The sequence below is a fragment of the Osmerus mordax genome, chromosome 27 (genome assembly GCF_038355195.1).
Source record: "Osmerus mordax isolate fOsmMor3 chromosome 27, fOsmMor3.pri, whole genome shotgun sequence".
NCBI classification, from domain to species: Eukaryota; Metazoa; Chordata; class Actinopteri; order Osmeriformes; family Osmeridae; genus Osmerus; species Osmerus mordax.
Genome location: NC_090076.1, coordinates 857,730 through 885,124, shown reverse-complemented (window position 1 = coordinate 885,124; position 27,395 = coordinate 857,730). Strand labels below are relative to the sequence as shown.

Sequence of the window (27,395 nt, the reverse complement as noted above, 5' to 3'; positions counted from 1 at the left end):
TCCATTTGAATAGAGTCCAATAAACTTCCAAACATAACGTCCAGGTTTACCTTTTCCAACATAAACTCGAGTAGGCGTAAGTGAAACTGGCCACGAACACGTCCTTAAAATCATTTCCGGTTTTGTAAATTCACCTTCAGAATAAGAGCATAGCCTGAGACGTGCCAAGAAGTGTGAATTTTTGTGGCACAATTTAGTCCATGTTCGGATTTAACAAGCTATCAGGGTAAGTGAGTACAGTTAAGTACAACTTAGTTAAAATAAGTACAGTACTAATGATAAAAAGGTACTCATCAGTAAAAACAAAGTAGGTAGGCTACTGTAAAACCCTATTTTGGATTCAAATGACCAGAACAAGCCGGGTGCCAAAAAGCGAATGCAATACCATCAAACTCCATTTGGGCCTTTCTGGCCTCAAACTGAAGAGCTAGGTGAGGCTTGTTTTACACATAGCCTCCATTAATCTGGAGTAAAAAGACATCCATCCACAACTGAAGAACTAAGTGTGACAAAAAGTCTTGAACCTCTTCTCAAAAGTTAAATCAAGGCTGCAATTTCATTTTAATCTTAATCTTAATATGTATATGTTGGCAGTATTGAACTGCAGTATTGACCTGACCATTTTACCTTCTTGGGAAGACTAGTTTGAACAACCTCACACACTCACAGTTGACCATGTTAGCTAGCCTATATTTCATTTAAATGGTCAGCTTTTTCTTTGGTTTCATATGATTCAATAAGGGCACTATCGAGTATTTGGGGGGGACGTGCCATTTGATATTCAAACAATAAAAGTTGTTTGAATCGCTACCTTTATTTAGAAAAAATAAATTAAGCAATCAACCGGAAATGAGATTCCTTATTCAGGCTCGCTTCATCCAGCTCGCTTGACGTCTCATGAAAAAGGAAAATGAAAGCGGAGATGGAATTCACCGATTACAAACATTGGAAATAAGTTAACATACACACCGACACCACAAATGTAACAGCATCGCAGCTATTTACTGACGACTCGCCATGAATTAGAAGCTGTAGACTACGCTATGATCTCATTCTCCATGCTTTCAATTGCATGCCATGTTGAACTAGCCACCTCCCTGTCGCAAGCAACGCCGGGGTCTATTCAACTAGGCTTCATCTCATCACCGTACTGCAGTACGTTGCAGTGACCGAGAGGAGAACCACGTTTCGGCTGCAGAATTTGAGTGCCATCGCGGAGCGGATAGCATCTGTTAACACAATAAATCGCTTTCTATTTACTATGGAATGTATACTATGATTGCCATGGTTATGGTTACTGACATTGATAGGCTAGCTAAACTAGCTGACTCAGTTTCAGTGCTTGTCTAGTGTATCGCAACTGCATTCCACTAAGGTAAGGAGAAAAGTTTTGAACTCTTAAGTAAGCACAGTTGGTTAGATTTAGTTCAAAGTATATAATCAATTTTGTATATTGTGGTTATTGGTTTGTAGTCTATAATACGGTTCTGATCAGTTTGTTCAACCTTTAAGGAAAGGTTACAAATTCTGTTTTATCTAGCCTATGACTAGAGTTGTGGGGTGAACATTTTAATCATGGATGAGAAATTAAAGTTATGATAACTTAGAATAACCTCACAGTAATATCTAGTAGGCAACCCCCCCTTCTCTTAAGGGGACAAGTGAACCCAAAACATGCCTGGAAATTTCCTTCCACAACCTAACAGGACCCCTCAGGGTCAAGCATCTAGGCCTAGGTGAGGAATGTCTCATCTGACCATATCATGTTTTTTCCCCCATAGGCTATCCCTGTAACATTGCCTATGGGTTTTAGACCAATCTCAATATGAGAGAGGAAGAGTTGCTCTTCTGTTTTTCCTTACCATACTGCAAAAGCATTACGGTCATAAACCGGTTTCACTGATGTCACTATAGTCACTGTTCCTATTGAAACGCTAGCCAGTTGAGCAATGAGAAAGGTTCTGCCCTCCATCTGTGCTCCTTTCCCCCCCTTTAATTTGAAACCAGTGTGTCATCCATCTGATAAACGACAGCATACCCTAGTCTTAAAAATGAAAAAAATAAAGAAAAAGATTTGTCACTTATGTTCCACGCTAAACTCCTCAAAAAAAGTTCTGAAACGTTATTTCGGTCGATTATTCCTCCCCTTCACTAATACCAATTGGTATTGTATTTTATATAGTTGGAAAGCCTGATTAGTCACCTTTACAACAAGGTACAACTTTTAAGGATTGTGCATTCGTGGAATGAGCAACACAGCTAACCGTGTGGGTAGCGGCCCAAAGAAATGTGCCAAAATCCCCTGCAATATTCTTCTGTTGGTATTCACTCTCGTTTTGAGCTTCAAGTGGGATCAGCTTGGGCGTGCTGTACGTGCCAGAGTGACCAACGCAAACATGTTGGCTGACTTGTGACAAATCCTGGTTGAGTAATGGGATGCCATCCCACAGCAGTGTGTTACCAGGATGGTGACCAGCATGAGGAGGAGGTGCCAAGCTGTTGTGGCTGCGTATGGATCTTCCACACGCTACTGAGGTCCCTGACAGTGTAAAATGAATAAAGTGTAAAAATGGCCAATATGTGTTTTTTTATTTTATTACTGTGGGAGAGTGCAATCATCCAATCCACCAAGCAACTCAAAACGAGAGTGAATACCAACAGAAGAATATTGCTGGGGATTTTTGCAAATTTTTTGGGCCGCTACCCACACGGTTAGCTGTGTTGCTCATTCCACGAATGCATGATCCTTAAAAGTTGTACCTCGTTGTAAAGGTGACTAATCAGGCTTTCCAACTATATAAAATACAATACCAATTGGTATTAGTGAAGGCGAGGAATAATCGACCGAAATAACGTTTCAGAACTTTTTTGGAGGAGTTTATATTGCAAAACGGTCACAAGACCCAAGGTCAGTCCAAAACAACCAATTACATCTGCCTTTTTGTTCACTCACACAGTTTCCAGTTAGGCGCAAAATATTTTAAGTATAACGTTTGTAGTACAACATTTATTTTCCCCTTCTTTCTCCTATCTTTCAGGAACCAAGAGAATGGATCGAGCAGGCAGTATTCAACTGGACATCCCTGATTTCAGCAATTCGGTTTTATCCCATCTCAACCAGTTGCGTATGCAGGGACGCCTATGTGATATTGTGGTTAACGTGCAAGGCCAGAACTTCCGAGCTCACAAAGTTGTTCTGGCTGCGAGTTCACCTTACTTCAGAGACCACATGTCACTCAGTCAGATGAGCACTGTCTCCCTGTCAGTCATCCGCAACCCTACTGTGTTCGAACAGTTACTCTCCTTCTGCTACACTGGGAGGCTGTGCCTACAGCTTGCAGACATTATCAGCTACCTGACAGCTGCCAGCTTTCTCCAGATGCAGCACATCATTGACCACTGTACACAGATCCTGGAAGGCATACACCTGAAGATCAGCCTCTCAGATGTAGAAGAAGAGCTTGGTGTTGAAGCGGTGGCACAGTGCCACAAGGGTTCAAGTAAGACCCTGTTGTCTGTGAAAGGAGGAGGACTCGATGGGGGTATGTCAAGGGACTCCATCTCCCTGAGACCAAACCACACCAACCCTAGGGTCCTTGGCCAGCGCAGTGGTAGCTCTGAAGTCGGAATCGATATATCTGAGGTTGGGAGCCCAGCAGGGGAGTCCATGAGCCCCCAGATGGTAGAGCATAGTGGGCTGGGTCCTGAGGGGCTGGCAGTTGAGGCAGTAACCAGCAGGCTGGGAAAGGAGCCTATACTACGCATTAACCGGGCAGGACAGTGGTACGTGGAAACAGGGATAGAGTCAGAGAGGGGGGGCAGTGGAGAGGAGGGGGAGGGAATGCATGTCCGGGTGGGAGTGGTGGATGGGCGAAGGATAAAGACAGAGAGGATGGAGGAGTGGATGGGGTCTGAACCACAGGAAGAAGGCAGTGGGGCAGAGGAGGGACCAGCTCTAATTGATACTTCAAGATGCAGTTCTATGGTACAAGAGGGGTTTGTCTCCAGAGCCATAGCTGCCAAGAGCTCTCTGCCTTCAAGTAGCTTCAGTGAGACGGAAAGGTTGGTGACAATATTAAAGCAGCAGGCACTACATGCACAATCCAGACTGAGGCTGAATCCCAATACACTGTCTTACCCCTACCCCTTACCCCTAGCCCTTAGTTTACCCCTAGCCCTTATGTCTCAAAACTGAGGGGTAAGGGCTAAATAGACCTATGAAATGTCTCCAAAGCAAGTAGTGTTATGCACTGATATCAAACTAAATTAGTTTGAAATTTGCTGCTAATGGAGTTTAAAACTGTAGACATGCAGAGTCCATTCAAGACTAATCAGAGAAATGCGGGACCGTTGTGCAAATCAGCAATGTAACGTTAGCGCAGCAAACTAGCGATTTAAAAAAAACGATTCAATCAAGAACATGGTTGCAAATACATATGTACAGGACTGTGTAGAGCACAAAACAAGACTGTCATAATTTTTTAATCAATTATTTATGCCGTAAATATAACATTTATGGGACTCACTGGATGATCGGTCCACCATTGTTGCAAGTAGTGCAGTATTCACATACCCCTAGGTTTCAAGTAAGCTCCCGAGCTTACTTGGTTTTAAGGGGTGTATACCCCTTCGTCTTAGCCCTACCCCTAGCTCAAAAAGAGTATTGGGACACCACTTACTCTCACGGGAACGCGCAAAACTAAGGGCTAGAGGTAAGGGGTAGGGGTAAGACAGAGTATTGGGATTCGGCCTGAGTCTGACTTACTTCTTTGTTTGAAAAAGTTAAAGTAACCCAGGTTTGGCATAATAAATGTACTGTCTTGAATGATGATTGAACAGATATGCAGTATTTGTGTTTAAGATGGGTACAATTTAATGTAATCTGATCTACCCTTGTTGGACAAGAGGAATTTCTATGCTTTGCTCACTTCTGCCGTTTTTGTCAAACCAGCATATAATGTGTGGATAAAACAATGACTACGTAAACTTACATGCACAAAATATTCTGTTATTTTTTGCCCTTATTCCAAAAACAGACAATATTCCTCCTCATTTGTTAACATGGCTAATAAAAAAGAATGTTCATGTTTACATGCAGCCTTGCATACTCCGATTAACTACTTGGTTTGTGTACAACGCACAGAGTTTGCAGTGTGTTGCAAACTACTGTAAACCCCACAGTTGAGACGCATTGTCCGAACACACTGTATACCGTATTTTTCGGAATAAAACCGCGGCTTGTACCCCGATTTTACAGTTTTGTTGTGGTTGTACGGCTTATATTTTGAAACGGCTTATATTTCGAAGCGGCGTATAGCCCGGTTTTAGAACAAAAAGAGTGGCTTCCCCAGATCTTTACAGACCGTGCAGCTAATTTAATGCTCTACACTGGAACAAGGGCTTATTCAGAGGTATTGAAGAGGAATTATTTACTGTTTCGTCTCAGTTACAATATCAGGGCTTCGAAATACAGTGACTTGCTAAAGTAGGCAAATGGCTAGTAGAACATAACATTTCATAATAATTTCAGTAAATCGAACAGCCGCAAGACCCAGTGAAATGTTATATACAGCTAGCAAACCAACGTTAGCTAGCATCGCTAACGACATTGGCTAATTCAACTTCGGTAGGCTATCCTCAGGATTTGCAAGAAACTTATACTAGGCTACATCTAAAATAATTTTGATAACAATGGATTTTGCCACACATGGACATACTATCCACAACCGAAGTGTTACGGCATGCTGTAAAATCGCCTATAGCCTACTCGTGCATTGCTTGGTATCATTCTTCCCTTATCAAGTGCGGCATATATTTCAGTGCGGGTTAAAATACGATTTACAAACACAAAGCTCCCATTCTGGTGGGGTGCGGGTTATAGAAAATGCGGCTTGTTTTCCGAAAAATACGGTACATGTCCAAAAAATGCTCATAAAACCCGAATAATATTGGCATATCCCAAATGTCTTAGTCAGAAAATGCTACATTCGGAAAATTACTTAGCTAATTCATAATATCCTAACTGAATATGCTGTTTACATGACCGTATCAAATTCAAAATATTGTCATATGCGGAATAATACTGGAATATTAGTGTGCATGTAAACATACTCAATGTAGTAGTTTAAGGATATCGTTCCCTACCAGGTTTAGCCCTACTGGTAGTGTGGTGGTCATGGCAGACAGACAGAGAGCCAAGAGTGAGTCTCCCAGCCGAGTGGACGACCAGCACCACTCCACCTTACAGGTAGCCACCATCTTCTTTTTGAAATACTTTCAGATGTTTGGAATTTACTTTAATGTGAAGGTAATGATTTGGTACACTATTGATCTATTTATCTACTGCCTGTGTGGCTGAGTCAGTAGGCCTATGTCACAGCCAGGGGCGGAGCTAGACTTTCAGTGCAGTGGGGGCGGAGCTTCATCATGGGGCCCTCTGCTACCAAGTCATTTTAAAATTAAAACCTTAAAAAAAACGGTAAAATATCTGATGAATGCATATGTTATAATGTGTCACTCGTTCAGCCAAGTAAGCCTATATGTCAAATAAGACACAAAGAAAAGCCACATTTGTTGACAAGTTTGTATTGACGAACAAAGAAAACAGTTTGCGAGTCAAATAAAATATTTTCAACACCACGGACAGCAACAGCTGATTGACAGCGATGGTGCTGAACAGGCCAAGTGCGCTCAATCAGTGCCACAGTATTTCTTACAATTTTGTTGTCTGCTTAACGATCCTCCAGAACAAATAAATCTAGCAAAACTATACACATATCCCTTATTAAATCTTCATCCTCCTCCTTCATGGTGGAAAATTTGCCAACCACTTTGTCCTTGTCAATAGGTATGTCCCGCTCCACACACAGGAAGGTGAGATTTGACAGTCTGGCATCATCCATGCACGAACGCAAGTAGGCTATGTCTTAATGAGACGTAGACGGCTGAAACTTCGTTCGGCACTGAATGTAGCGTTTTGTTGCCTGGCAATTGTTATTGTTGTGCTGGTTTACCATAGCCATGAGTTAAGTGACTGTTACGTAACTTACGTTTGATAAAAAGAGCTGGATTAACGTAATGTGGTAGCGCGAGATCAGAAGCCGTAGTTAGCTTCTTTCAGCTAATTATCTGCATTGTGTCACTAAGCGAGGCCCCTTTCTCGTAACGTGACGCAAGATCGGCGGCGTTTGTGGGCCCCCTGACTGGCACGAGGCCCTGGGGCGGCCGCACCCACGCTATCTCCGCTACTGGTCACAGCGCTTACATAACCTTTTCATCATTTCATCACCTAAATTCCAAATGTCATGTAGCTATCATTTTCCAAAAGATTTTTGGCCACATTATGCGCTATGTTGTGCTGATGACTGATTTTAAATATTATTATATAATGGCAAACCAGAGACCTTATTAGAAAACCATTTATTTTCTTTCTTCACAGAATATCAGCAAGTAACTCTGGGACAATATGTAATACTTTGTTGGCTGAATGACAGTAAGTCATCAAGTGTCTGAAGTAGCGAATCTGCATCATACACCTATGATTGGTGTTTGCTGTAGGTATGGATCACATAAGTTCTTGTTTCTGCTGACATTTCCGATTGAACTCTAAGGAAATCAGCAAGAAGGAAAGCGATCCCTACCAACCACAAATCTTGGTAGCAGTAATGAGCTATAAAGTATTAGTATTCCATAGCTAAGTAATCTATGTGAATTCAGAGTTCACTGAATTCACATAGAGACAGTGTTTGTATCTTCTTGGAGGAGGAGCAGCTAATGAGATACCATGAGTTGGGTGCTGCTGATGGACAGACATAAGTAAAGCATTCAATACATCTTTGTTTGGCCAAGGTAGGGATGTTAATGATTAATCGGTTAATTAACGTCAAGATTTTAACAGATAAAAACAGTATTAACCGACAATGTTTGCTGTCTGCTTTGTTGGTCTAAAAATGGCAGTAATTGCAGTGTTTCCCACGGAATTAGATTCTATTTGTGGTGGTAAGCAGGGGCGGAGCCAGACGTTGTAAACATTAGGGGCTTAGCCAAAACTAGGTGATTGAATGCAACTAAGTGATTGAATGCAAGAGACTGCAAGGGCTCAAAATGCTATAAATTGGAATGGGACTTTGCTGCATTATCGGCAAAATAGTGATGTTGTTAGATCAAATCTGATGAAAGCATATTTGGAATTGATTATCAAAGGACAACCTACAGACAGTCCAGTGAGCTTTGTGTTTAAACTTACATGTTAACTTTTATTTGTAACTGTTTACGTCAGGGTTGGTTGCTCCTTCCATGCATGCTTGTTTGTTTACCGTTCTTCTTGTTTAATGAGGCGGGTTTTTCCTGGATTTTTTTCTTGCTTCCGGGCTTCCCCTGGTAATAGTAAGTAGGACTTTATTTATATAGCCCATTTCATACAACAATTGTAGCTCAAGGTGCTTTACATAAAATCAATAAAAACAATAATACAAGTGATAAAAGTAATAATTAAAATAGAAAATTATATATTAAACAATAATATAACAAATAAAAGTAGTAAAACCCTTCTGAGATCAAATTATTTAAATGCTTCGGTAAAAAGGTAGGTTTTAAGCTGTCTTTTAAAAATGTCTAGCGTATTTGCTTCCCTAATATTTATGGGTAATTTGTTCCATAGTTTTGGGGCGTAATTGACAAAGGCCGAATCACCAATCTTCTTATGACTGCTTCTGGTGACCTCTAATAGGCCTGCATTTGATGATTGCAGTGTTCTAGCTGGTGTGTAGTTTATAAAGGAGTTAGCAATGTAGCTAGGTCCTTGTAGAGCTTTGTATGTGAGGAAAAGGACCTTAAAGTCAATTCTGAAGGTAACAGGGAGCCAGTGTAAAGTAGCTAGGACAGGACTAATGTGTTCTCTCCTTTTAGTTTTGGTTAATAATCTAGCTGCAGAATTTTGAATGAGCTGTAGTCTTTCAGTGGTTTTCTTGGGAAGACCAGTGAAAAGTGCGTTACAGTAGTCCAGCCGGCTGGATATAAAAGCATGAATGAACTTCTTTGCATCATTTTGGTTTATGAATGGTCGTACCTTTGCTATATTCCTCAGGTGAAAGAAAGCTGTTTTGGTCACTTTATTAATGTGAGAGTTGAAATTCAAATCTGAGTCCAGGATTACACCGAGACTCGTCACCTCTGGTTTAAGACAGGGGGTTAAGCCTCCTAGATTCTTAGTACTCTTTTGGATTTGGGGCCACATAGTAGGACTTCGGTTTTGTCTTCATTCAATTTAAGAAAGTTATCATTCATCCATTTGTTTATTGCCAACAGGCAGTTGGTAATGGAATTGATGGCCGTTGCATCGTTGGGTTCAGTGGATATATATAGTTGTGTGTCATCCGCATAGCTATGGAAATCTATGTTATGTTCTCTGATTATGTCGCCGAGTGGTAACATATAAAGAGAAAAAAGTAATGGACCTAAGCAGCTTCCTTGAGCAACCCCGTAGCAGTTCTCATGTTTCTTGGACCTATGGTCACCTAAACTAACATAAAACTTCCTTCCTGTGATATATGATTTCATCCAGTTCAATACACTATCCGTGAACCCAATAAGCCTAATAATACTCGTGTTTCACGTCACAACACTGTAATTTGTGGATAATTCCCTTAGCTAAAGTCTGCAAACATGCGGACTAACAAAACGGGTGCATAAACGGCTCCAAATGTCTGCAAAAGAGCCTTCGCGCACTTGACGATTTGACTGTGGGACAGCCCCAAGCCCTCACAGACTTAGTGAGAACGCGCCTCAAAGTCCGTGAGGCTGTGAGGGTGGATGCTGGGATTGGGCCTTACCGTTCATTAACTCCGGATTGATTCTCCGGCTGAGGGAAAAAGCTGTTCGTCCTGCGCATTGATTCAGAGCGTGCACGGAGAGAGGGGGCTATTCACAGAGGGGTCTGAGAGAGAGAGGGATAATGTGAGCAGGGCAAGAAGGGGCTGAGCAAATCAATGCGCTTTTTTGTATTTTTTTGCAGGGGTTCGGCCTACCAGCTGCTAAGTTTTTATTGAAGTCAATGCAGATTCAGAATCAGAAAGCGTTTTAATCGCCATGACATTTTGCACAGACAAGGAATACTAACTAAAACTAAGGGGACAGGTATGTTGAATAAAATAAATATAAAGTATAAAATAGCTATAATGTACAATATAAAAAAATACAAATAGGGTGCTTAGTGCAAAATGACATGGGTGCAATAATGGCAATGGTTTAAAGTCTGTGGTTTAAGTCTGTGTGAACCCGTGTCCTTGTTGAAGAGGCCAGTGGCAGATGGAAAGAAACTGTTCTTGTGGCGTGAAGTTTTGGGCCGCAGCCTTCTGCCGGAGGGGAGAGGCTGAAACAGAGTGTCCAGGGTGGGAGGAGTCGGCCACAATCTTCCTCGCTGATATAAGCTTCCCACCTGTAATCAGACTCGTCCCCACCAGAGATGAGCCCAATGAGGGTAGTGTGGAGTTTGACAGACGGATGACTGGAGGTGCAGCTGTTGGTGTACAGGGAGAAGAGCAGAGGAGAAAGGACGCAGCCCTGAGGAGATCCAGTGATGATGGACCGGGAGTCAGAGACTTGTGTTCCCAGCTTAACGCACTGCTTCCTGTCAGACAGGAAGTCTGTGATCCACCTGCAGGTGGAATCGGGCACATTCAGCTGGGAGAGCTTGTCCTGAAGCAGGGCGGGGATGATGGTGTTGAAGGCAGAGCTGAAGTCCACAAACAGGATCCTGGCGTAGGATGCTTGGGAGTCCAGGTGCTGTAGGGTGAAGTGGAGGGCCATGTTAACTGCGTCGTCCACAGACCTGTTGGCTCTGTAGGCAAACTGCAGGGGTCCAGTAGAGGGTCTGTGATAGATTTGAGGTCGCTCGAAAGACTTCATAACTACAGAGGTCAGGGTGACGGGTCTGTAGTCATTATGTCCTGTTGGCCTTGGCTTTTTGGGCACAGGGATGATGGTGGAAGACTTGAGACAGGCTGGCACATGGCATGTCTCCAGGGAGGTGTTGAAGATGGTGGTGAACACCGGAGACAGCTGGTCAGTGCAGTGCTTGAGGGTGTCAGAGGAGACAGCGTCTGGCCCAGCTGCTTTGCATGGGTTCTGCCTCCTGAAAAGTCTGTTAACTTCACCCTCCTGAATGGAGAGTCTCATTGTGTTGATAGGGGGGGGGGAGGGAAGGGATAGTTCAGGACAGTCAAATTGTCAAATCTACAGTAGAACTCGTTCACGTCGTCGGCCAGGCGAGAGTCGTTAGTAGAGTGGGGGGCTCTGGGCTCTGTCTCTCTGAGTACAGTCGTTTAGCCTCTCTCACCGCCTTGCTAAACCTGTACTTTGACTCCTTGAATCTGTCTCTGTCCCCACTCCTAAACGCGGCCTCTTTGTCCAGTCTCAGCCTTCTGAGTTTAGCTGTAAACCAGGGTTTGTCGTTGTTGAAGCTCACCCTGGTGCGTGTTGGTATGCAGCAGTCCTTACAGAAGCTGATTTTAGATGTTTTTTGGCAAACTCTAATCTGGTCTTCCTGTTTTTGAGACTCACCAATGGTTTACATCTTGTGGTGAACCCTCTGTATTTACTCTGGTGAAGTCTTCTCTTAATTGTTGACTTTGACACAGATACGCCTACCTCCTGGAGAGTGTTCTTGATCTGGCCAACTGTTGTGAAGGGGTTTTTCTTCACCAGGGAAAGAATTCTTCTGTCATCCACCACAGTTGTTTTCTGTGGTCTTCCGGGTCTTTTGGTGTTGCTGAGCTCACCAGTGCGTTCTTTCTTTTTAAGAATGTACCAAACAGTTGATTTGGCCACATCTAATGTTTTTGCTATCTCTCTGATAGGTTTGTTTTGATTTTTCAGGCTTGCTTCACTGATGGTGACAGCTCTTTGGACTTCATATTGAGAGTTGACAGCAACAGATTCCAAACACAAATACCATACTTGAAATGAACTCTAGACCTTTTATCTGCTCCTTGTCAATGAAATAACGAACTCCCTTTATGAGGGAATAACATACACCTGGCCATGGAACAGCTGAGCAGCCAATTGTTCAATTACTTTTGGTCCCTTAAAAAGGGGGGGGCCACATATCAAATGTGTTGTAATTCCTACACCGTTCACCTGATTTGGATGTAAATACCCTGAAATTAAAGCTGAAAGTCTGCACTTAAAGCACATCTTGATTGTTTCATTTCAAATCCATTGTGGTGGTATACAGAGCCAAAATGATGAAAATTGTGTCAATGTCCAAATACTTATGGACCTAACTGTATCAGTCATGTCAGTACAGTCCAAGCACGCCCGCAGATCCTCCTTAGCCTCGCTGGTCCACAGTTTCGATGTCCTCACAGCACTTACAGCGCTTTAGCTTCTGCCTATATGCAGGAATCAGGTGGAACATGGCGTGGTCCACCTGGTGGACCATGGAGTGTCCCAGTGCTGCTTGGGGACCGTATGGTAGGCTTTACTGATTGTAGAGTAGCAGTGATCCAAAGTGTTCCCTTCTCTGGTTGGGCATTTAATGAATTGTCTATATTTGGGGAGTTCTTGGGTGAGATTGCCTTTGTTAAAGTCGCCTTGTACAATAACCAAGGAATCCGGATTAGCATGCTCCACACTCCTTTTCTTTTAATAACAGTCTGTATACATTGCATCTGGAAAGTATTCACAGCGCTTCACTTTTTCCTAAATTGATTAAATAAAACAAATTATGGATTAAACAAATGGATTAAATGGGAAAAAAGAAAATCCTCATAATTATACACACAATTACCCATAATGATAACATGAAAACCTTTTTTTTAAGGAATTAATTAATTAATTAAAAAACGATCATGTACCAACGTATTCACAACCTTTGCCACCGCACTCAAAATTGAGCTCAGGTGCATCCTATTTCCACTGATCATCATTGAGATGTTTCTACAACTTGATTGGAGTCCACCTGTGGTAAATTCAGTTGATTGGACATGATTTGGAAAGGCACACACCTGTCTATATAAGGTCCCACAGTTGACAGTGCATGAGCACACACCAAGCTATGAAGTCCAAGGAATTATCTGTAGACCTCCGAGACAGGCACAGATCGAGGCACAGATCTGGGGAAGGGTACAGAAAAATGTCTTCAGCATGGAAGGTCCCAATCTGCAAATGGCAGAACTGAGCAATTGGGGGAGAAGGGCCTTGGTCAGGGAGGTGACCAAGAACTCGATGGTCACTCTGACAGAGCTCCAGCCTTGCTCTATGAAGAGAAGAACCTATCAGAAAGACAACCATCTCTGCAGCACTCCACCAATCAGGCCTGTATGGTAGAGTGGCCAGACGGAAGCCACTCCTCAGTAAAAGGCACATGACAGCCCACCTGGAGTTTGCCAAAAGGCACCCGAAGGACTCTCAGACCATGAGAAACTAAATGATCTGGTCTGATGAAACAAAGATTGAACTCTTGGCCTGAATGCCAAGCGTCATGTCTGGAGGAAACTAGGCACCGCTCATCACCTGGCCAATACCATCCTACAGTGACGCATTGGTGGTGGCAGCATCATGCTGTGGGGATGTTTTTCAGCGGCAGGAACTGGGAGACTAGTCAAGATTGAGGGAAAGATGAATGCAGCAATGTAGAGACATCCTTCATGAAAACCTGCTCCAGAGTGCACTGGACCTCAGACTGGGGCGAAGGTTTATCTTCCAACAGGACAATGACCCTAAGCACACAGCCAAGATAACAATGGAAGTGGCTTCAGGAAAACTCTGTGAATGTCCTTGAGTGGTCCAGCTAGAGCCTGGACTTGAACCCTATCTCTGAAGAGATCAGAAAATGGCTGTGCACCAACGCCCCCATCCAACCTGATGGAGCGTGAGAGGTCCTGGAAAGAAGAATTGAGGCTCAAAAAGACTTGAGGCTGTAATTGCTGCCAAAGGAGCTTCAACAAAGTATTGAGCAAAGGCTATGAATAGTTATGTATGTTATATTTTATTTCTTAATTTTTGCTCATCTATAAAAAATATTAATTAATACTTTTTTCACTTTGTTGTTATGGTGTCATGTGATGGCTTCATCGAGCCGTGACCTTCAGCTCTCACTGGAGTGGTTCGCAACCGAATGCGAAGCGGCTGGGATGGGAATAAGCACCTCTAAATCTGAGGCCATGGTTATTGACCGGAAAAGGGTGGAGTGCAATCTCCGGGTCGGGGAGGAGATTTTGACCCAAGCGGAGGAGTTCAAGTATCTCGGGGTCTTGCTCACGAGTGAGGGAAGAATGGAGCGCGAGATCGACAGGCGGATCGGTGCGGCGTCCGCAGTGATGCGGGCTCTGCATCGGTCCGTCGTGGTGAAGAAGGAGCTGAGTCAAAAGGCGAAGCTCTCTATTTACCAGTCGATCTACGTTCTTACCCTCACCTATGGTCACGAACTGTGGGTAGTGACCGAAAGAACGAGATTGCGGATACAAGCGGACAAAATGAGTTTTCTCCGCAGGGTGTCCGGGCTCTCCCTTAGAGATAGGGTGAGAAGCTCGGTCATCCGGGAGGGGCTCAGAGTAGAACCGCTGCTCCTCCGCGTCGAGAGGAGCCAGTTGAGTTGGCTCGGGCATCTGATCAGGATGCCTCCTGGACGCCTCCCTGGTGAGGTGTTCTGGGCACCTCCCACTGGGAAGAGGCCCCGGGGAAGACCCAGGACACGCTGGAGGGACTGTCTCTCGGCTGGCCTGGGAATGCCTCGGGGTCCCCCAGGAAGAGCTGGTGGAAGTGGCCGGGGAGAGGGAAGTCTGGGCCTCCCTGCTTAGGTTGCTGCCCCCGTGACCCGACCCCCGGACAAGCGGCAGATGACGACGACGAGAACATTATTCTGAAATTGTTCCACAATTTGTAGATGCAGTTTTTTGGAGATTGGTAAACCTCTGCCCATCTTTACACATCTGAGAGACTCACCCGATCTAAGATACTTTTTTTTTATCATGTTAATGACATGTTTTCAATTAACCTAGTTAGTTGCAAAATGTTCCTCCAGCTTTTTTTTCCCGTAACACTTACTGTTTCCAGACTATTATTGCCCCTGTCCCAAAATTTAGAGAGGTGTTTATGAGTTTTGAAAATCATTGCATTTTGTTTTTATTGTACACAGTGTCCAAACCTTTTTGGAATTGGGGTTTTAAATCTGGACCGTCCACATTTCATCCTGTCCTTGTTACAGCCAGCTGGCCTTTGTATTTGAAGACCTGTACACCTTTGTATGAAATCTTACGTTTTTTGACCATTTCAAGCATTGTAGAGCTTTCGTTCCTCAAAACAATGATTGACAAGTTTCGAGAGACAGTTTATTTTTGTTAGCAATTTTTTTACCTAAAATTGACCTTAAGACAAAACATCTATTGCATACTGTGGTAACTCTGACACAGACAATGTTAAGTTTAATTTAACACTTGAAATGTCAAGACTGTTTTACCTACTAGAAGTGCGGTTATGGGTGAAATGACCCTGGGTATTCAGGGGTCATTTAGAGACAGGGATGTTGTTATTGACACATAATGGTCACTAGATGGTACTAGTAGGAAAGGCATGGTCGGAAAATGAATGTGCCTTTGGCAAAACATGTAATGTTCTTCATTTATTCTCCGGTTGATGGTATTCTTATTCTTATTTATCTTCTCCTTGTGCCCCAACATCTCAAAAGGTCCCTGATCAGAAATGTTCTAATTTGGCACATTTATACTACAGGCCACTTGAGATCGAATCTCCATTCAGACAGTTGTTGCCAAGCATAAATTAATTTTGCTCTCTTGTTGTCCAACTCTTGACCTTCTACAATGTAAATTTTTATAATAGTTTGCCATTTTGAGGAGGAACATGCATCGCTGCTTGCAGCTATATTTCAGAAATGCTATTGTCAGTTATTTTATTGAGTTGGCATAATGTTAGGCAGGAATTAGAATAGGGGGACTTTGATTGTGAAGGAGGTAGTAATGACACAGTGTCCGGCCGACTCGAGGAGTCACAGAGCCCGGTAGTTTGTCCGTGTCTCTAATTATTTTAAATTACACTATTGTGAATCCAATGATCCTAACAGCCCCCGCCAATACTGTCATCTCCTTTTATTAGGCCTACCTTATCATATTCATAAATGGTTTAGACTACCATTTGCTAAATAGTTGCAAATTATCAAAGTCATATAATATGATTCCATTCGCTCATGTGTGAATATGCAAAATGCATTTATTTGTTATGTTTATCCGCTTTACAAAACATATTAGCGTTTTACAATTACAATTGTTGTTCCTGCTATGTCATGACAAGAATTGCGCTTACCAGTCAACACACAAACACCAATGTGAAGCTAAAGCACTTCATATAATTCACTTACATTTTTGTCATAATTTTGCACATAATTATAGACTATAAACTATAGCATATTTTGCTAGACATATCTTATTTAGGTTATAAAACCTTTGTCTGAATGACAGACTTGTGCAAGGAAACCTTTGCAACATCTGCTGATATTGCAGGTGATTTACAGCCTTGAAAGGCAGGGGAAAGAATTGCTGAATGCGCAATTAAACCAAAACATCAATCAAATCAAAACTTGATTTGATTAAAAAATACTTTTTTTCTAACTTAAAGCTGGGTTAGGCAAGTTTTGCGAAGCTAGCTGTTTTAGTTTCTGTTTGACATGATTCAAACCAAAATATCCCACCCCCTCCCTTCAAAGCGACTCCCACAAAACTACAGTAACACACACTCTGTGCATTGGGCAGAGTGCGCGCAGGTAGGTAGGTAGACATATAGGTAGCCCGTCCTGCTGTAATACATTTTCTAGTACCAAATTAGCTATTTAGTATGATTATTCAAGGATAAGAGTGATGGCTGCTGGAAATGGGCCCGTCTTTCCTAGAAAGATCTGTATATGATTCATGATGACTGTAAAAATAATTGACAGAATAACAGCTCTGAAAAGTGAAGCCAAAACATCTCGATCGCTCCCTGGTGGCCAGCTGCAGTATAGGTCATAAATCTTGCCCCCTCCATGTTATCTGATGGGACATGAGCCTGTTTTTTCAAAGATGGTTTCTGTCATTTTAGGTAGTTCTTATCACGCTGATCTCTGTTCAAGTGCACATTTTTCTGATAATTTTTCTTCATATATCTGATCTTGATTTGTTATTTGACTATGTAAAAAGGGGCTGGTAGGTGCTCTCGATTGGGTCGGGTGATGGGTGGGATCTCGATACCGCGGCTCCACCATCCGATCACTACTGCGCAGACTCTGGCTACAAAGGACCAGCATCACCAGCGCAAGATTGCAACACCCATATCCAGGATATTTTGGCTTCATTTTTGTACAGTGGGAAGAAGCGGAGATGCGTTGTTCATTCAGTCTATGTTCCAAACCTTTGCCCCGCAATGTACAGAAAACATTGCACAAATAGGTTGCACATTAAAACATTTTGGGACTATAAACTCTTACAATGAACTATTTTCTCACAATTATCTAATAGAAGTCTGGGTGGCATTTATATTACAAAATTGCCTGTGCCTGTGATGCAGTCAGTGATTCAAGATGTTGGTTCATAGATTTGGTAGCCTGACATTGCCATACTCATAATTCTAGTCAGAATGTGAGTCTGATACTGCTCCATTGGGCTGTGATCAGGGCATGACATTGGCACCTGCCAAATGCGGGCAGAATTCGGCTGTGGCGGGTAAAGCAGTCAGTCTTACTAGCCACTTTGGCGGGTGGAATTCTATATATCTCTCTCTCTATATTTTTTATTGTAGTCTTCTCAAAACACATCTAAAAATATAGCTGCAAGCAGCAATGTGGTGGCCAAGCAGGTCAGATAAACCAGAAGAAACTTCCGACAACTAGTGACTGCGGCGTACCTGGCTTCCTTTGCAGTGGCTTATAGTCTCGCTAAACAGAGAAATGACAAGCTTGTCAGCTTTGGCTGGATTTGAACCTCTGACGTTGACGTAGCCAGGACACCAATTTATCCTAGTGAGCTATTCTCAGTGCTGGAAATCAGATTTCAGTGACTGCGTAAAAATATAAGGAATTTTTCCTGTGGCAAGCGGTTGTCAGATTTGTCCCAAGTTTAAACAGCTGTAATTCAGTTATATTTTGACATGTCAAGGTGATTGTGGTCTGAAGATAATCTGTCCCAAATTTGGTGAATATTTGATATATTTTGTAGGAGGAGTATGACAAAAACGTTTTATTAATTCATTCAAAATGGCGGCATCAATTCGGCTGGTATCACAAGTTAACATGTGTCAGACATGGGATCGCCCCCCTAGAGGTTAGAGGACACATATCTACAAAGCACAATAAATAGTAGGGATCTGCGGGCGTGCTTGGACTGCACTGACTGGGACATGTTCACGACTGCTACCAATAGTCTGGATGAGCTCACAGAGGCTGTGACATCATACATCAGCTTCTGTGAGGACTGCTGTATACCAACACGCACCAGGGTAAGCTACAACAACGGCAAACCCTGGTTTACAGCTAAACTCAGAAGGTTGAGGTCAGAGAAAGAGGCCTCGTTTAGGAGTGGGGACAAAGACAGTTTCAAGGAGTTGAAGAACAGGTTTAGCAAGGCGGTGAGGGAGGCTTAACGACTGTACTCAGAGAGACTAAAACACCAATTCTCTGCAAACGACTCTGCTTCTGTCTGGAGAGGCAGTAATCTGCCTGAGCCCCCCACTCCACTAACGACTCCCGCCTGGCCAACGACCTGAATGAGTTCTACTGCAGATTTGAAAGACAATTGGACAGTCCTGAACTACCCCTTCCCACCCAGGAGGCCTCCCACCTCCCCCCCTCTACAGTACCGACTCTCTCCATTCAGGAGGGTGAAGTTAACAGACTTTTCAAGAGGCAGAATCCCCGCAAAGCAGCTGGGCCGGACTCTGTCTCTCCAGCCACCCTCAAGCACTGCGCTGACCAGCTGTCTCCGGTGTTTACCTACATCTGTAACACCTCCCTTGAGACATGCCATGTGCCAGCCTGTCTCAAGTCCTCCACCATCATCCCTGTGCCCAAAAAGCCAAGGCCAACAGGACATAATGACTACAGACCCGTCGCCCTGACCTCTGTGGTAATGAAGTCTTTCGAGCGCCTGGTGCTGGCACACCTTAAATCCATCACTGACCCTCTACTGGACCCCCTGCAGTTTGCCTACAGAGCCAACAGGTCTGTGGACGATGCAGTTAACATGGCCCTCCACTTCACTCTACAGCACCTGGACTCCCCAGCATCCTATGCCAGGATCCTGTTTGTGGACTTCAGCTCTGCCTTCAATACTATCATCCCCGCCCTGCTTCAGGACAAGCTCTCCCAGCTGAACGTGCCTGATTCCACCTGCAGGTGGATCACAGACTTCCTGTCTGACAGGAAGCAGTGCGTTAAGCTGGGAACACAAGTCTCTGACTCCCGGTCCATCAGCACCGGATCACCTCAGGGCTGCGTCCTTTCTCCTCTGCTCTTCTCCCTGTACACCAACAGTTGCACCTCCAGTCATCCGTCCGTCAAACTCCTGAAGTTTGTGGACGACACCACCCTTATTGGGCTCATCTCTGGTGGAGACGAGTCTGATTATATGTGGGAAGCGGCCAACCTGGTGACCTGGTGCAGCCAGAACAACTTAGAGCTCAATGCTCTTAAGACAGTGGAGATGGTTGTGGACTTCAGGAAGAACACAGCCCCACTCACCCCCATCACCCTGTGTGACTCCCCAGTCAACACTGTGGAGTCTTTCCGCTTCCTGGGCACTATCCTCTCCCAGGACCTCAAGTGGGAACTGAACATCAGCTCCCTCATCAAGAAAGCACAACAGAGGATGTACTTCCTTCGGCAGCTGAAGAAGTTCAACCTGCCAAAGACAATGATGGTGCACTTCTACTCAGCCATTATTGAGTCCATCCTCACCTCCTCCATCACTGTCTGGTACGCTGCTGCCACTGCCAAGGACAAGTGCAGGCTGCAGCGTATCATCCGCACTGCTGAGAAGGTGATTGGCTGCAATCTGCCTACCCTCGAGGACCTGCACACCTCGAGGACCCTAAGGTGAGCGAGGAAGATTGTGGCCGACTCCTCCCACCCTGGCCACTCCCTGTTTCAGTCACTCCCCTCCGGCAGAAGGCTGCGGTCCATCAGGACCAATACCTCACGCCACAAAAACAGTTTCTTCCCTTCCGCTGTTGGCCTCTTCAACAAGGCCAAGGGACCACACTGACTCTAATGACTTCCTACTTAAAACACATTGCTTTTTGCACTGCATTACAAAATTGTATCTTGTACATTTGTATTTTTTGTAATATTTGTATTTTTTTATTTTTATATTGTGGCTTCACTAAACAGATAAACCAGTATCATGACATGACTGTGGCTGGGTTCGAACCTATGACCTTGCACTTCAGAGGAACCCGTTTTATCCCAGTGAGCTATTCTCACTGCAGGGAAATGCTGTGTTCAGTTACTGTTTAAAAAAAAGTAAGCAGTTTCTCCTGTGGGAAGCGTCAGATTTGAACCAAGTATAAAAAGCTGTAATTCAGTCCTTTTTTGACATGTCAAGGTGATTGTGGTCTGAAAATGATTTGATTACATGTCCATGAAAATAGGAGCAATGAAAATTCCAAATGGCCTACGCCCAAAATGGCGGACACGAGACAGTGTGATATATTTCGACTTAGTATGCCACGTAGAATCAGAAGAGACCAATCTTGTGATTTTTGACAAATCTCTTCAGAAGTTATGATGCAAGAAATCCGATGCTAGATGTAGCATCACTATATCTGCAAAGCACAATGACTCTTTATGAGTATATATCCCCTGAGAATGAAACATTATCGTGACCATTATGATTATACAGCTCAACAGCTACTGTCGCATACCTGGCTTCACTAAACAGATAAACCAGTATCATGACATGCTTGAGACTTTGGCTGGATTCGAACCTACGACCTTGCACTTCAAAGGTGCCGGTATTATCCCAGTGAGCCATTTTCAGCGCGGTCAGATTTGGCCCAAGTTTAAACAGCTGTAATTCAGTCCTATTTTGACATGTCAAGGTGATTGTGGTCTGAAGATAATCTGTGCCAAATCTGGTGAATATTGGATACATTGAGTAGGAGTAGGGAAAAAAACTTTTATTCATTCATTCAAAATGGCGGCCTCATCAATTCGTCTAGTATCATGCATTAACATGCGTCACACATGGGATCTCCTAAGATATCACGAGACATAGGAATCACTGAAATACAACAAACAAATCAACAGTTATTGGTCAAAACACAATTTTGCCTATTGCAGCGCCCCCTAGAGCTCAAATGATCCTACCTTTTTCGGACACCTTAATAACAGGGTCATGAATCAATACACCAAGTTTGGAGTCAATGCATCAAAGATTCCCTAAGATATTACCTCACTTCCCTTTTTCCGGATCAGTTGCTGAATTTGATTGGCTGTAACTAACAAACGGTTGCGAAAATCAAATCTCCAGGGGATAACTTTTGTGAGGCTTGGTCTGAAGATCATCTGTGGCAATTTTGAAGAAGATTCGTCAAGAATTGTAGGAGGAGTTGCGAAAAAACGCTTTTCGTTAACATTCAAAATGGCGGAGAATCTATATGACTGGGTATGACGTCATAGAGTGCGTTGAACTTGTCTTGATCCAGGGAATCCAATGATACCTCATTTTGGAAAATGCGGCATATGGTTCAAAGGTAACGTGTGTAAACACACCTTCAACTTTGACCCATTGGTGGCGCTAGAGGTTTGGAATGGGAGACATAAAACTTGGTGAAAGTGATGAGGGGACAGGTCCCAAAGAGTGTGCCAAATTTCACAACTTCTGACCATGTGGTTCTAGGGGCTGCCATAGACTCCCATTGCAGATGTATAATAATAATAAATATAGCTGCAAGCAGCGATGCGGGTTCCTCCGCAAAATGGGGACTTTTTGAGATATTGGGGCGCAAGGAGAAGAAAAATAATATGAATAAGAATAAGAATACCAACAATAACAATAGGTTCCCTCCTACCGGAGGAACCTAAATATAGCTGCAAGCAGCGATGCGGGTTCCTCCGCAAAATGGCAAAATATTATAAACATGTAATGTAGAATTAATCTATGGCATTGCATACCATATCATTGTTGTTGAAATGTTTTCAATGCATATATAATTATAATATTTTGAAGACTGATCAAATTATTTCAAAGATTATAAATGTGACCATTCATTAAATTTAAGGTGGAATGAAACCATCGCGCTAGTGGTTGTTTTGATTTCATTCTGCGAGTTTAGAAATACAACAAGTGAGAAAATGACTGTGGTAATTGTTAAACAATGTCAATGCTGTTGCTGTATTTGGCTGTTCATTGAGATTGGTGAACAAAAAGTTGTCCACAATCAAGATATGTAAATTTCCTATAAAAAACAAGACATGGGGATGACCTGGTTTAGCCTGGCTGCCAGCCCAACTTCTCCCCGCCCACAAAAGAATTTGGTCGGGAAGTTGGGTCTGGAGGGTCTCGTATTGGGAACAACTACATAAAACCAGGATCTGGACGGACCAATGAAATTGCCAGGGCGGGCTTTATACGATGATGGACAGATGATCAACAGTAACGTAATCAACAACGTCACGAAAGAGCCCTTGGGTTGAATTCGTTTTCAACAAACAACATATTACGTTGCTCTGATTGGTTGTAGGTCTATCCAATTGAGCGAAGAGGCATTTGTTTTACGAGTTCGGTTGAAACAGGCCCCGTAGTCACAGCCCAACGGAGAGTTTTCAGACTCATATTCTGACTAGAATTATGAGTATGACAACGTCAGGCTAGACCTGGTTGCTGCTGTAAAGAATATATTACTCATAGTGCTTAGATTAGGTTGTTTGGGGTGCCATAACTCAACATAAGTCATGGAAGAGAATTTCAAATCATGCCTAGCATCAGTGGCCGTGTGTCCTAGCTTAGGTCACTGAAATAATTTGCGCAACAGGCAAGGGGTCCACCTCAATAATCAATATACTTCATTAGAGCTAACTCAGTTGTGAATCTAACACTACCATGTGTAGCTAGCTACTGTGGTGAACCTGGCTTGTGTTGCAGTGGTTTACACAGTCTCGCTAAACAGATGTGTTGTGATGGGCTCAAATAAACACGCATTGCTATGTTTTACAACCGGAGGATTTATCGGGAGACTAGAAACCGTTTGGTCAGAATAAAAAATTTAAAACTATGCCTCTGACTGGTATTGAACCTTGATTACCAGCACAACATCTCAGCCAATTGAGCCATTCCCAGGCATGGAATACACAAAGTTCAATAACTGGATAATTTAAAAAGCTGTTTCTCCAATGGCGAGCATTGTCAGATTTGGTCCAAGTTCAAACAGCTGTAATTCAGTCATATTTTGACATATCAAGGTGAAACTTTGCATGGTACTTCAGAGGCATGTCACCTTAAAGCTTATTAGGTTTGAACCATCCTTCAAAAATACATTTGATTTAGTGACACAAACATAGTGTCTTATCAAGTACTTATCAACACGATCAGCATTTTTTAACCCAGGCCACATTCTCAACCCAAGCGCTCTTTGGTGACTTGGTTGATTACGTTACTGTTCATCATCTGTCCATCATCGTATAAAGCCCGCCCTGACAATTTGATTGGTGCAGGCATGGTTCCGCCCAGCCCAGATGGCTGAGCGGTTAGGGAGTCGGGCTATTAATCAGAAGGTTGTTGGTTCGATTCCTGGCTGTGCAAAATGACATTGTGTCCTTGGGCAAGGCACTTCACCCTACTTGCCTCGGGGAGAATGTCCCTGTACTTACTGTAAGTCGCTCTGGATAAGAGCTTCTGCTAAATGACTAAATGTAATGTAAATGTACCTCCCCTTTATAATACTATTATAATAGTTGGTTATAATAAGTGATTTGCTGAATAAAAAACTGATTGACAATTGGTTCATGTGCCGTATTAGTGAGAAGGGGGCACATTCAACCGCAGCGTTTTTGCATCAAGTGCTTATGTTATTTTTTGGGTCAAATAATTGTTCACGAACAGCTCATACAAACATTGTCGCACGTGGCACTGCACTCCTTAGGTCCTGAGGAATACACATGCCCATACAGTGCCCAGTTGTTGAGACAATCAAACCAAGACACACAGAGATTCCTGGAATTATAGTTATTGTTTTACTTTGTCAAACACAAAAACTAACTTTTGTGTTGCAAAATAGAACTAGTGCGAATGCAGATGTCTGAAAGAGATATTGATATAGCTTCTAGCTTAATGTCCATATGCAAATAATCAATGAAAACAAAATTCCAGTAAAAAAATGTTTTTATTCAGTTAAGACAAACTTTATATGACTAGTAGGGGTGCAACAATTCAACAAACCCACGGTTTGGTTTGTATTGCGGTTTATGGGTCACGGTTTCAGTTTCGATTCGGTTTGGTTAGCACATTAGGGGGAAGAAAAAAACATTACCATTTCAGTGTTCTCTCTGTATTTTCTCTGCATGAATAACATTGTCTTACATCCAGAGATTTGATAACATGAAATCAACATTATTTCTAAAGCAAATGATACTCAGGCTATTTAAAGCAAACATAAAAATTATTCAATCTTTGTTTTTCCTTTTGCTAACCTTTAGCCTTCAAATGCCATCTCCATTCTCCACACATTCTTATCTTGCCTAGCTTCGTATGATTTGCCTCTCTCCAGTTCCTTCCAGTACGTGACTCGTCATTGATATACTGACAGTTCATTGGACAGGTACTCTCCGGGAAAGGGGAAGGACAAAGGGTGTTAGGTTGTGTTTTCTCATAGATTGATCGGTTTTGCACCCCTAATAACTAGGGCTATATAAAACATTGTGTCAAAAGTTTAAGCTGAAGCCTAGCAGCATTTGTGGGTTCACTGTATTTTTGTTTGTTTAGATGCTTAGTTTTCTGCTTCCCCTAATGTAGTTGACATGTAATTGCTTCCTTAGAGATGACAGTGCAAAAGTCTTCACCTTAACATATATCTGTTGTTTCTTTGCCTCTTTGCCAGGGGGAGGACCAAGCAGTATTTGACATGGGCGGATATGAGGAATACTTGCGCGAGCAGGTCGGGGACCGCTGGTTCCGCTACAACCCACGGCTCACCTGCATTTACTGTTGTAAGTCGTTCAACCAAAAGGGCAGTCTGGACCGCCACATGCGCCTACACATGGGCATTACTCCATTTGTCTGTCGCATTTGCGGGAAGAAGTACACACGCAAGGATCAACTTGAGTACCATATCCGCAAGCACACAGGCAACAAGCCTTTTCATTGCCACGTCTGTGGCAAGAGCTTCCCCTTTCAGGCTATCCTCAACCAGCACTTCCGCAAGAACCATCCTGGCTGTGCCCCTCAGGAGGTAGCCCACAGTGCCTCCCCAGAGACCACCACAGTCTCTGTCACCTCCAGAGGGGTTCACAATGAGGAGGGTTCACCCAGCCAAGGGCAGCCTGAGGAAGGCAGCAGTGAAGGTACCTCCTTTGGAGAAGGGATCCAAGCATCGGTTTCCACTACAGGGCCTGATTGACAGAGAGAAAAAATAGACAACAGGGTTAGAGGGATACAGAGGGTAAGATTTTGAATTATTCAAACCGAAGACAACTGTAAAGGTTTTTATTAAAGCAGCTTGGACAGAAAAGGTTGAAAATGTAAGTGATAGGTTACAAATCTGTATGGAATTACATTTTTAGAATCCTTTCAATTATACAACATACAGAAGTTTTGAGCAATGCAACAGTAGTTTGCATTGTAATAATATAGAAAACTTTGCATTACATAGTGCATAAATTATATTTACGCTTTAAACCGCATCTACCTTCACAAAACAGATAAAGCTAACATAAGAAATGCCACATACTCCAACAACCTCATATACCACTGAACACAGTGATATTTATTGTCTATTTTGCCTTGTCTATTTTTCTGTGTTACAGTTTTATACTTTTTACTATCGATATTCATAAGATAATGTGGTTTACTTGTCGGAATTTTGACAAATTCAATTAACTTTGCCAAAATACTTGAGTATGAATAACTGAGTTTCTAAAAATAAATTGTTTTTGCCTTGAGACAATCTTGAGCGATTTAGGAATGTGATCGATTATCTGGCTTTCTTTCACATACTTGCCAATATTTATTGTGCCACATAGGCTTAAATGCAACAGAAAAAAGCATTCACTTTGAAAAAAGACAACAAAAAACTTCTAATTCTTCTTAACCTCTTTCACCCTGACATATTTAAAATAAAATAAACATATCTCCACAACAAGTTATCTGTTAAAGATTGTGACTTTAGGATCACAATGTGGGTATTTCTAAGCTTGAGAAACAGATGGCATGGTTGATTATCCTTTGTTTTTTTGTTTGTTAGTTTTTTACCCCAAAGAAGGTATATTCTAAATGTGCTAGATGATAAAAGTCGGAGAAAGTTCTGAATTTCTTTAAATGTTGTCCATCAAGACATTTCTTGGGAGATACAAATGGTTGTTTATTCAGGCTTTGAAAAATATTTGTACATAACTTTCAGGTAAAAGAGGTTAAGTAAAGACTATAGCAGTGAAAAGTTAATATATTGGAAAGAAATGTAATGACTTGTCCCTGTGTAAAATTCAAATGAAGCCATATGCCTTTCAATGCATATTGAAATTCCAGAACGCATGAAAACTTGATTATCTTCAACCTCAGATAAGCTACAATACATCTGTTACCTCGTCACTACGCAATACAGCTCTCCTCCAAACAGATTGGATGATGCACTCAAATTGTTTCTCCAATTTGTATGTGCTGGTTAACTGTTAACTAGTTTTATAAGTGACATTTTTGCTAGTTGGGTCTTCAAAATATTTCTAACTTGTGTATATAAAGGGGGGGGGGGAACTTGACAAACCTGAGGAGAAGGGACAAATAAGGCCTTCTGGAAATTAATCCACAAACCAAGGAGGCTTCCTTGAAACCAAAGGAATTGAGTGGACAAGATTAACTAACTATGTCTATCACTTGCAAAGGGGAGAACAAAAACATATTTTGAAGAAGTATGTAAAGCGATACAGACATAGTTAAATAGAACCTAATTTACTTTTTTGGATATTGTTTTTTTTTCTCCAAGGGCAGTAGCACATTAGATTGGCTGTTGCTATTCTTATTTTTAAAAAGAGCTGTGAATCATTTGTGGGTGACTGAGTGAAACAGGTATTTTGTAACCAAATGGTGAAAAACAGCTACTGATATGTTCACTGTATGATTTTGTTTATTTATTATCATTTTTATACTGTTACTAGACAGATCGTTACAGTATCCCTCAGTCTGTTCTCTTCAGGCAAAACAGGTGCA

General features: G+C 42.5%; 1 protein-coding gene across 1 annotated transcript; it reads left to right on the top strand.

The window, feature by feature from the left end:
- Nucleotides 1-911: 911 nt before the first annotated feature.
- On the top strand, nt 912-26,909 carry zbtb37 (zinc finger and BTB domain containing 37). The gene is made up of 4 exons (XM_067230680.1): nt 912-1,375; nt 3,039-4,062; nt 6,148-6,247; nt 25,075-26,909. Exons 2-4 carry the CDS (start codon nt 3,050-3,052, stop codon nt 25,591-25,593), a joined length of 1,632 nt encoding a protein of 543 aa, XP_067086781.1. The 5' UTR covers nt 912-1,375; nt 3,039-3,049; the 3' UTR covers nt 25,594-26,909.
- Nucleotides 26,910-27,395: the final 486 nt, after the last annotated feature.

What these genes read in the sequence shown, in the direction of transcription:
- zbtb37 (XM_067230680.1), top strand. Translation starts at nt 3,050, where the DNA reads ATGGATCGAGCAGGCAGTATTCAACTGGACATCCCTGATTTCAGCAAT. An exon ending in AGCTTCAGTGAGACGGAAAG is followed by an intron (nt 4,063 to 6,147) that starts GTTGGTGACAAT and finishes GTTCCCTACCAG; the next exon opens with GTTTAGCCCTACTGGTAGTG. An exon ending in AGCACCACTCCACCTTACAG is followed by an intron (nt 6,248 to 25,074) that starts GTAGCCACCATC and finishes CCTCTTTGCCAG; the next exon opens with GGGGAGGACCAAGCAGTATT.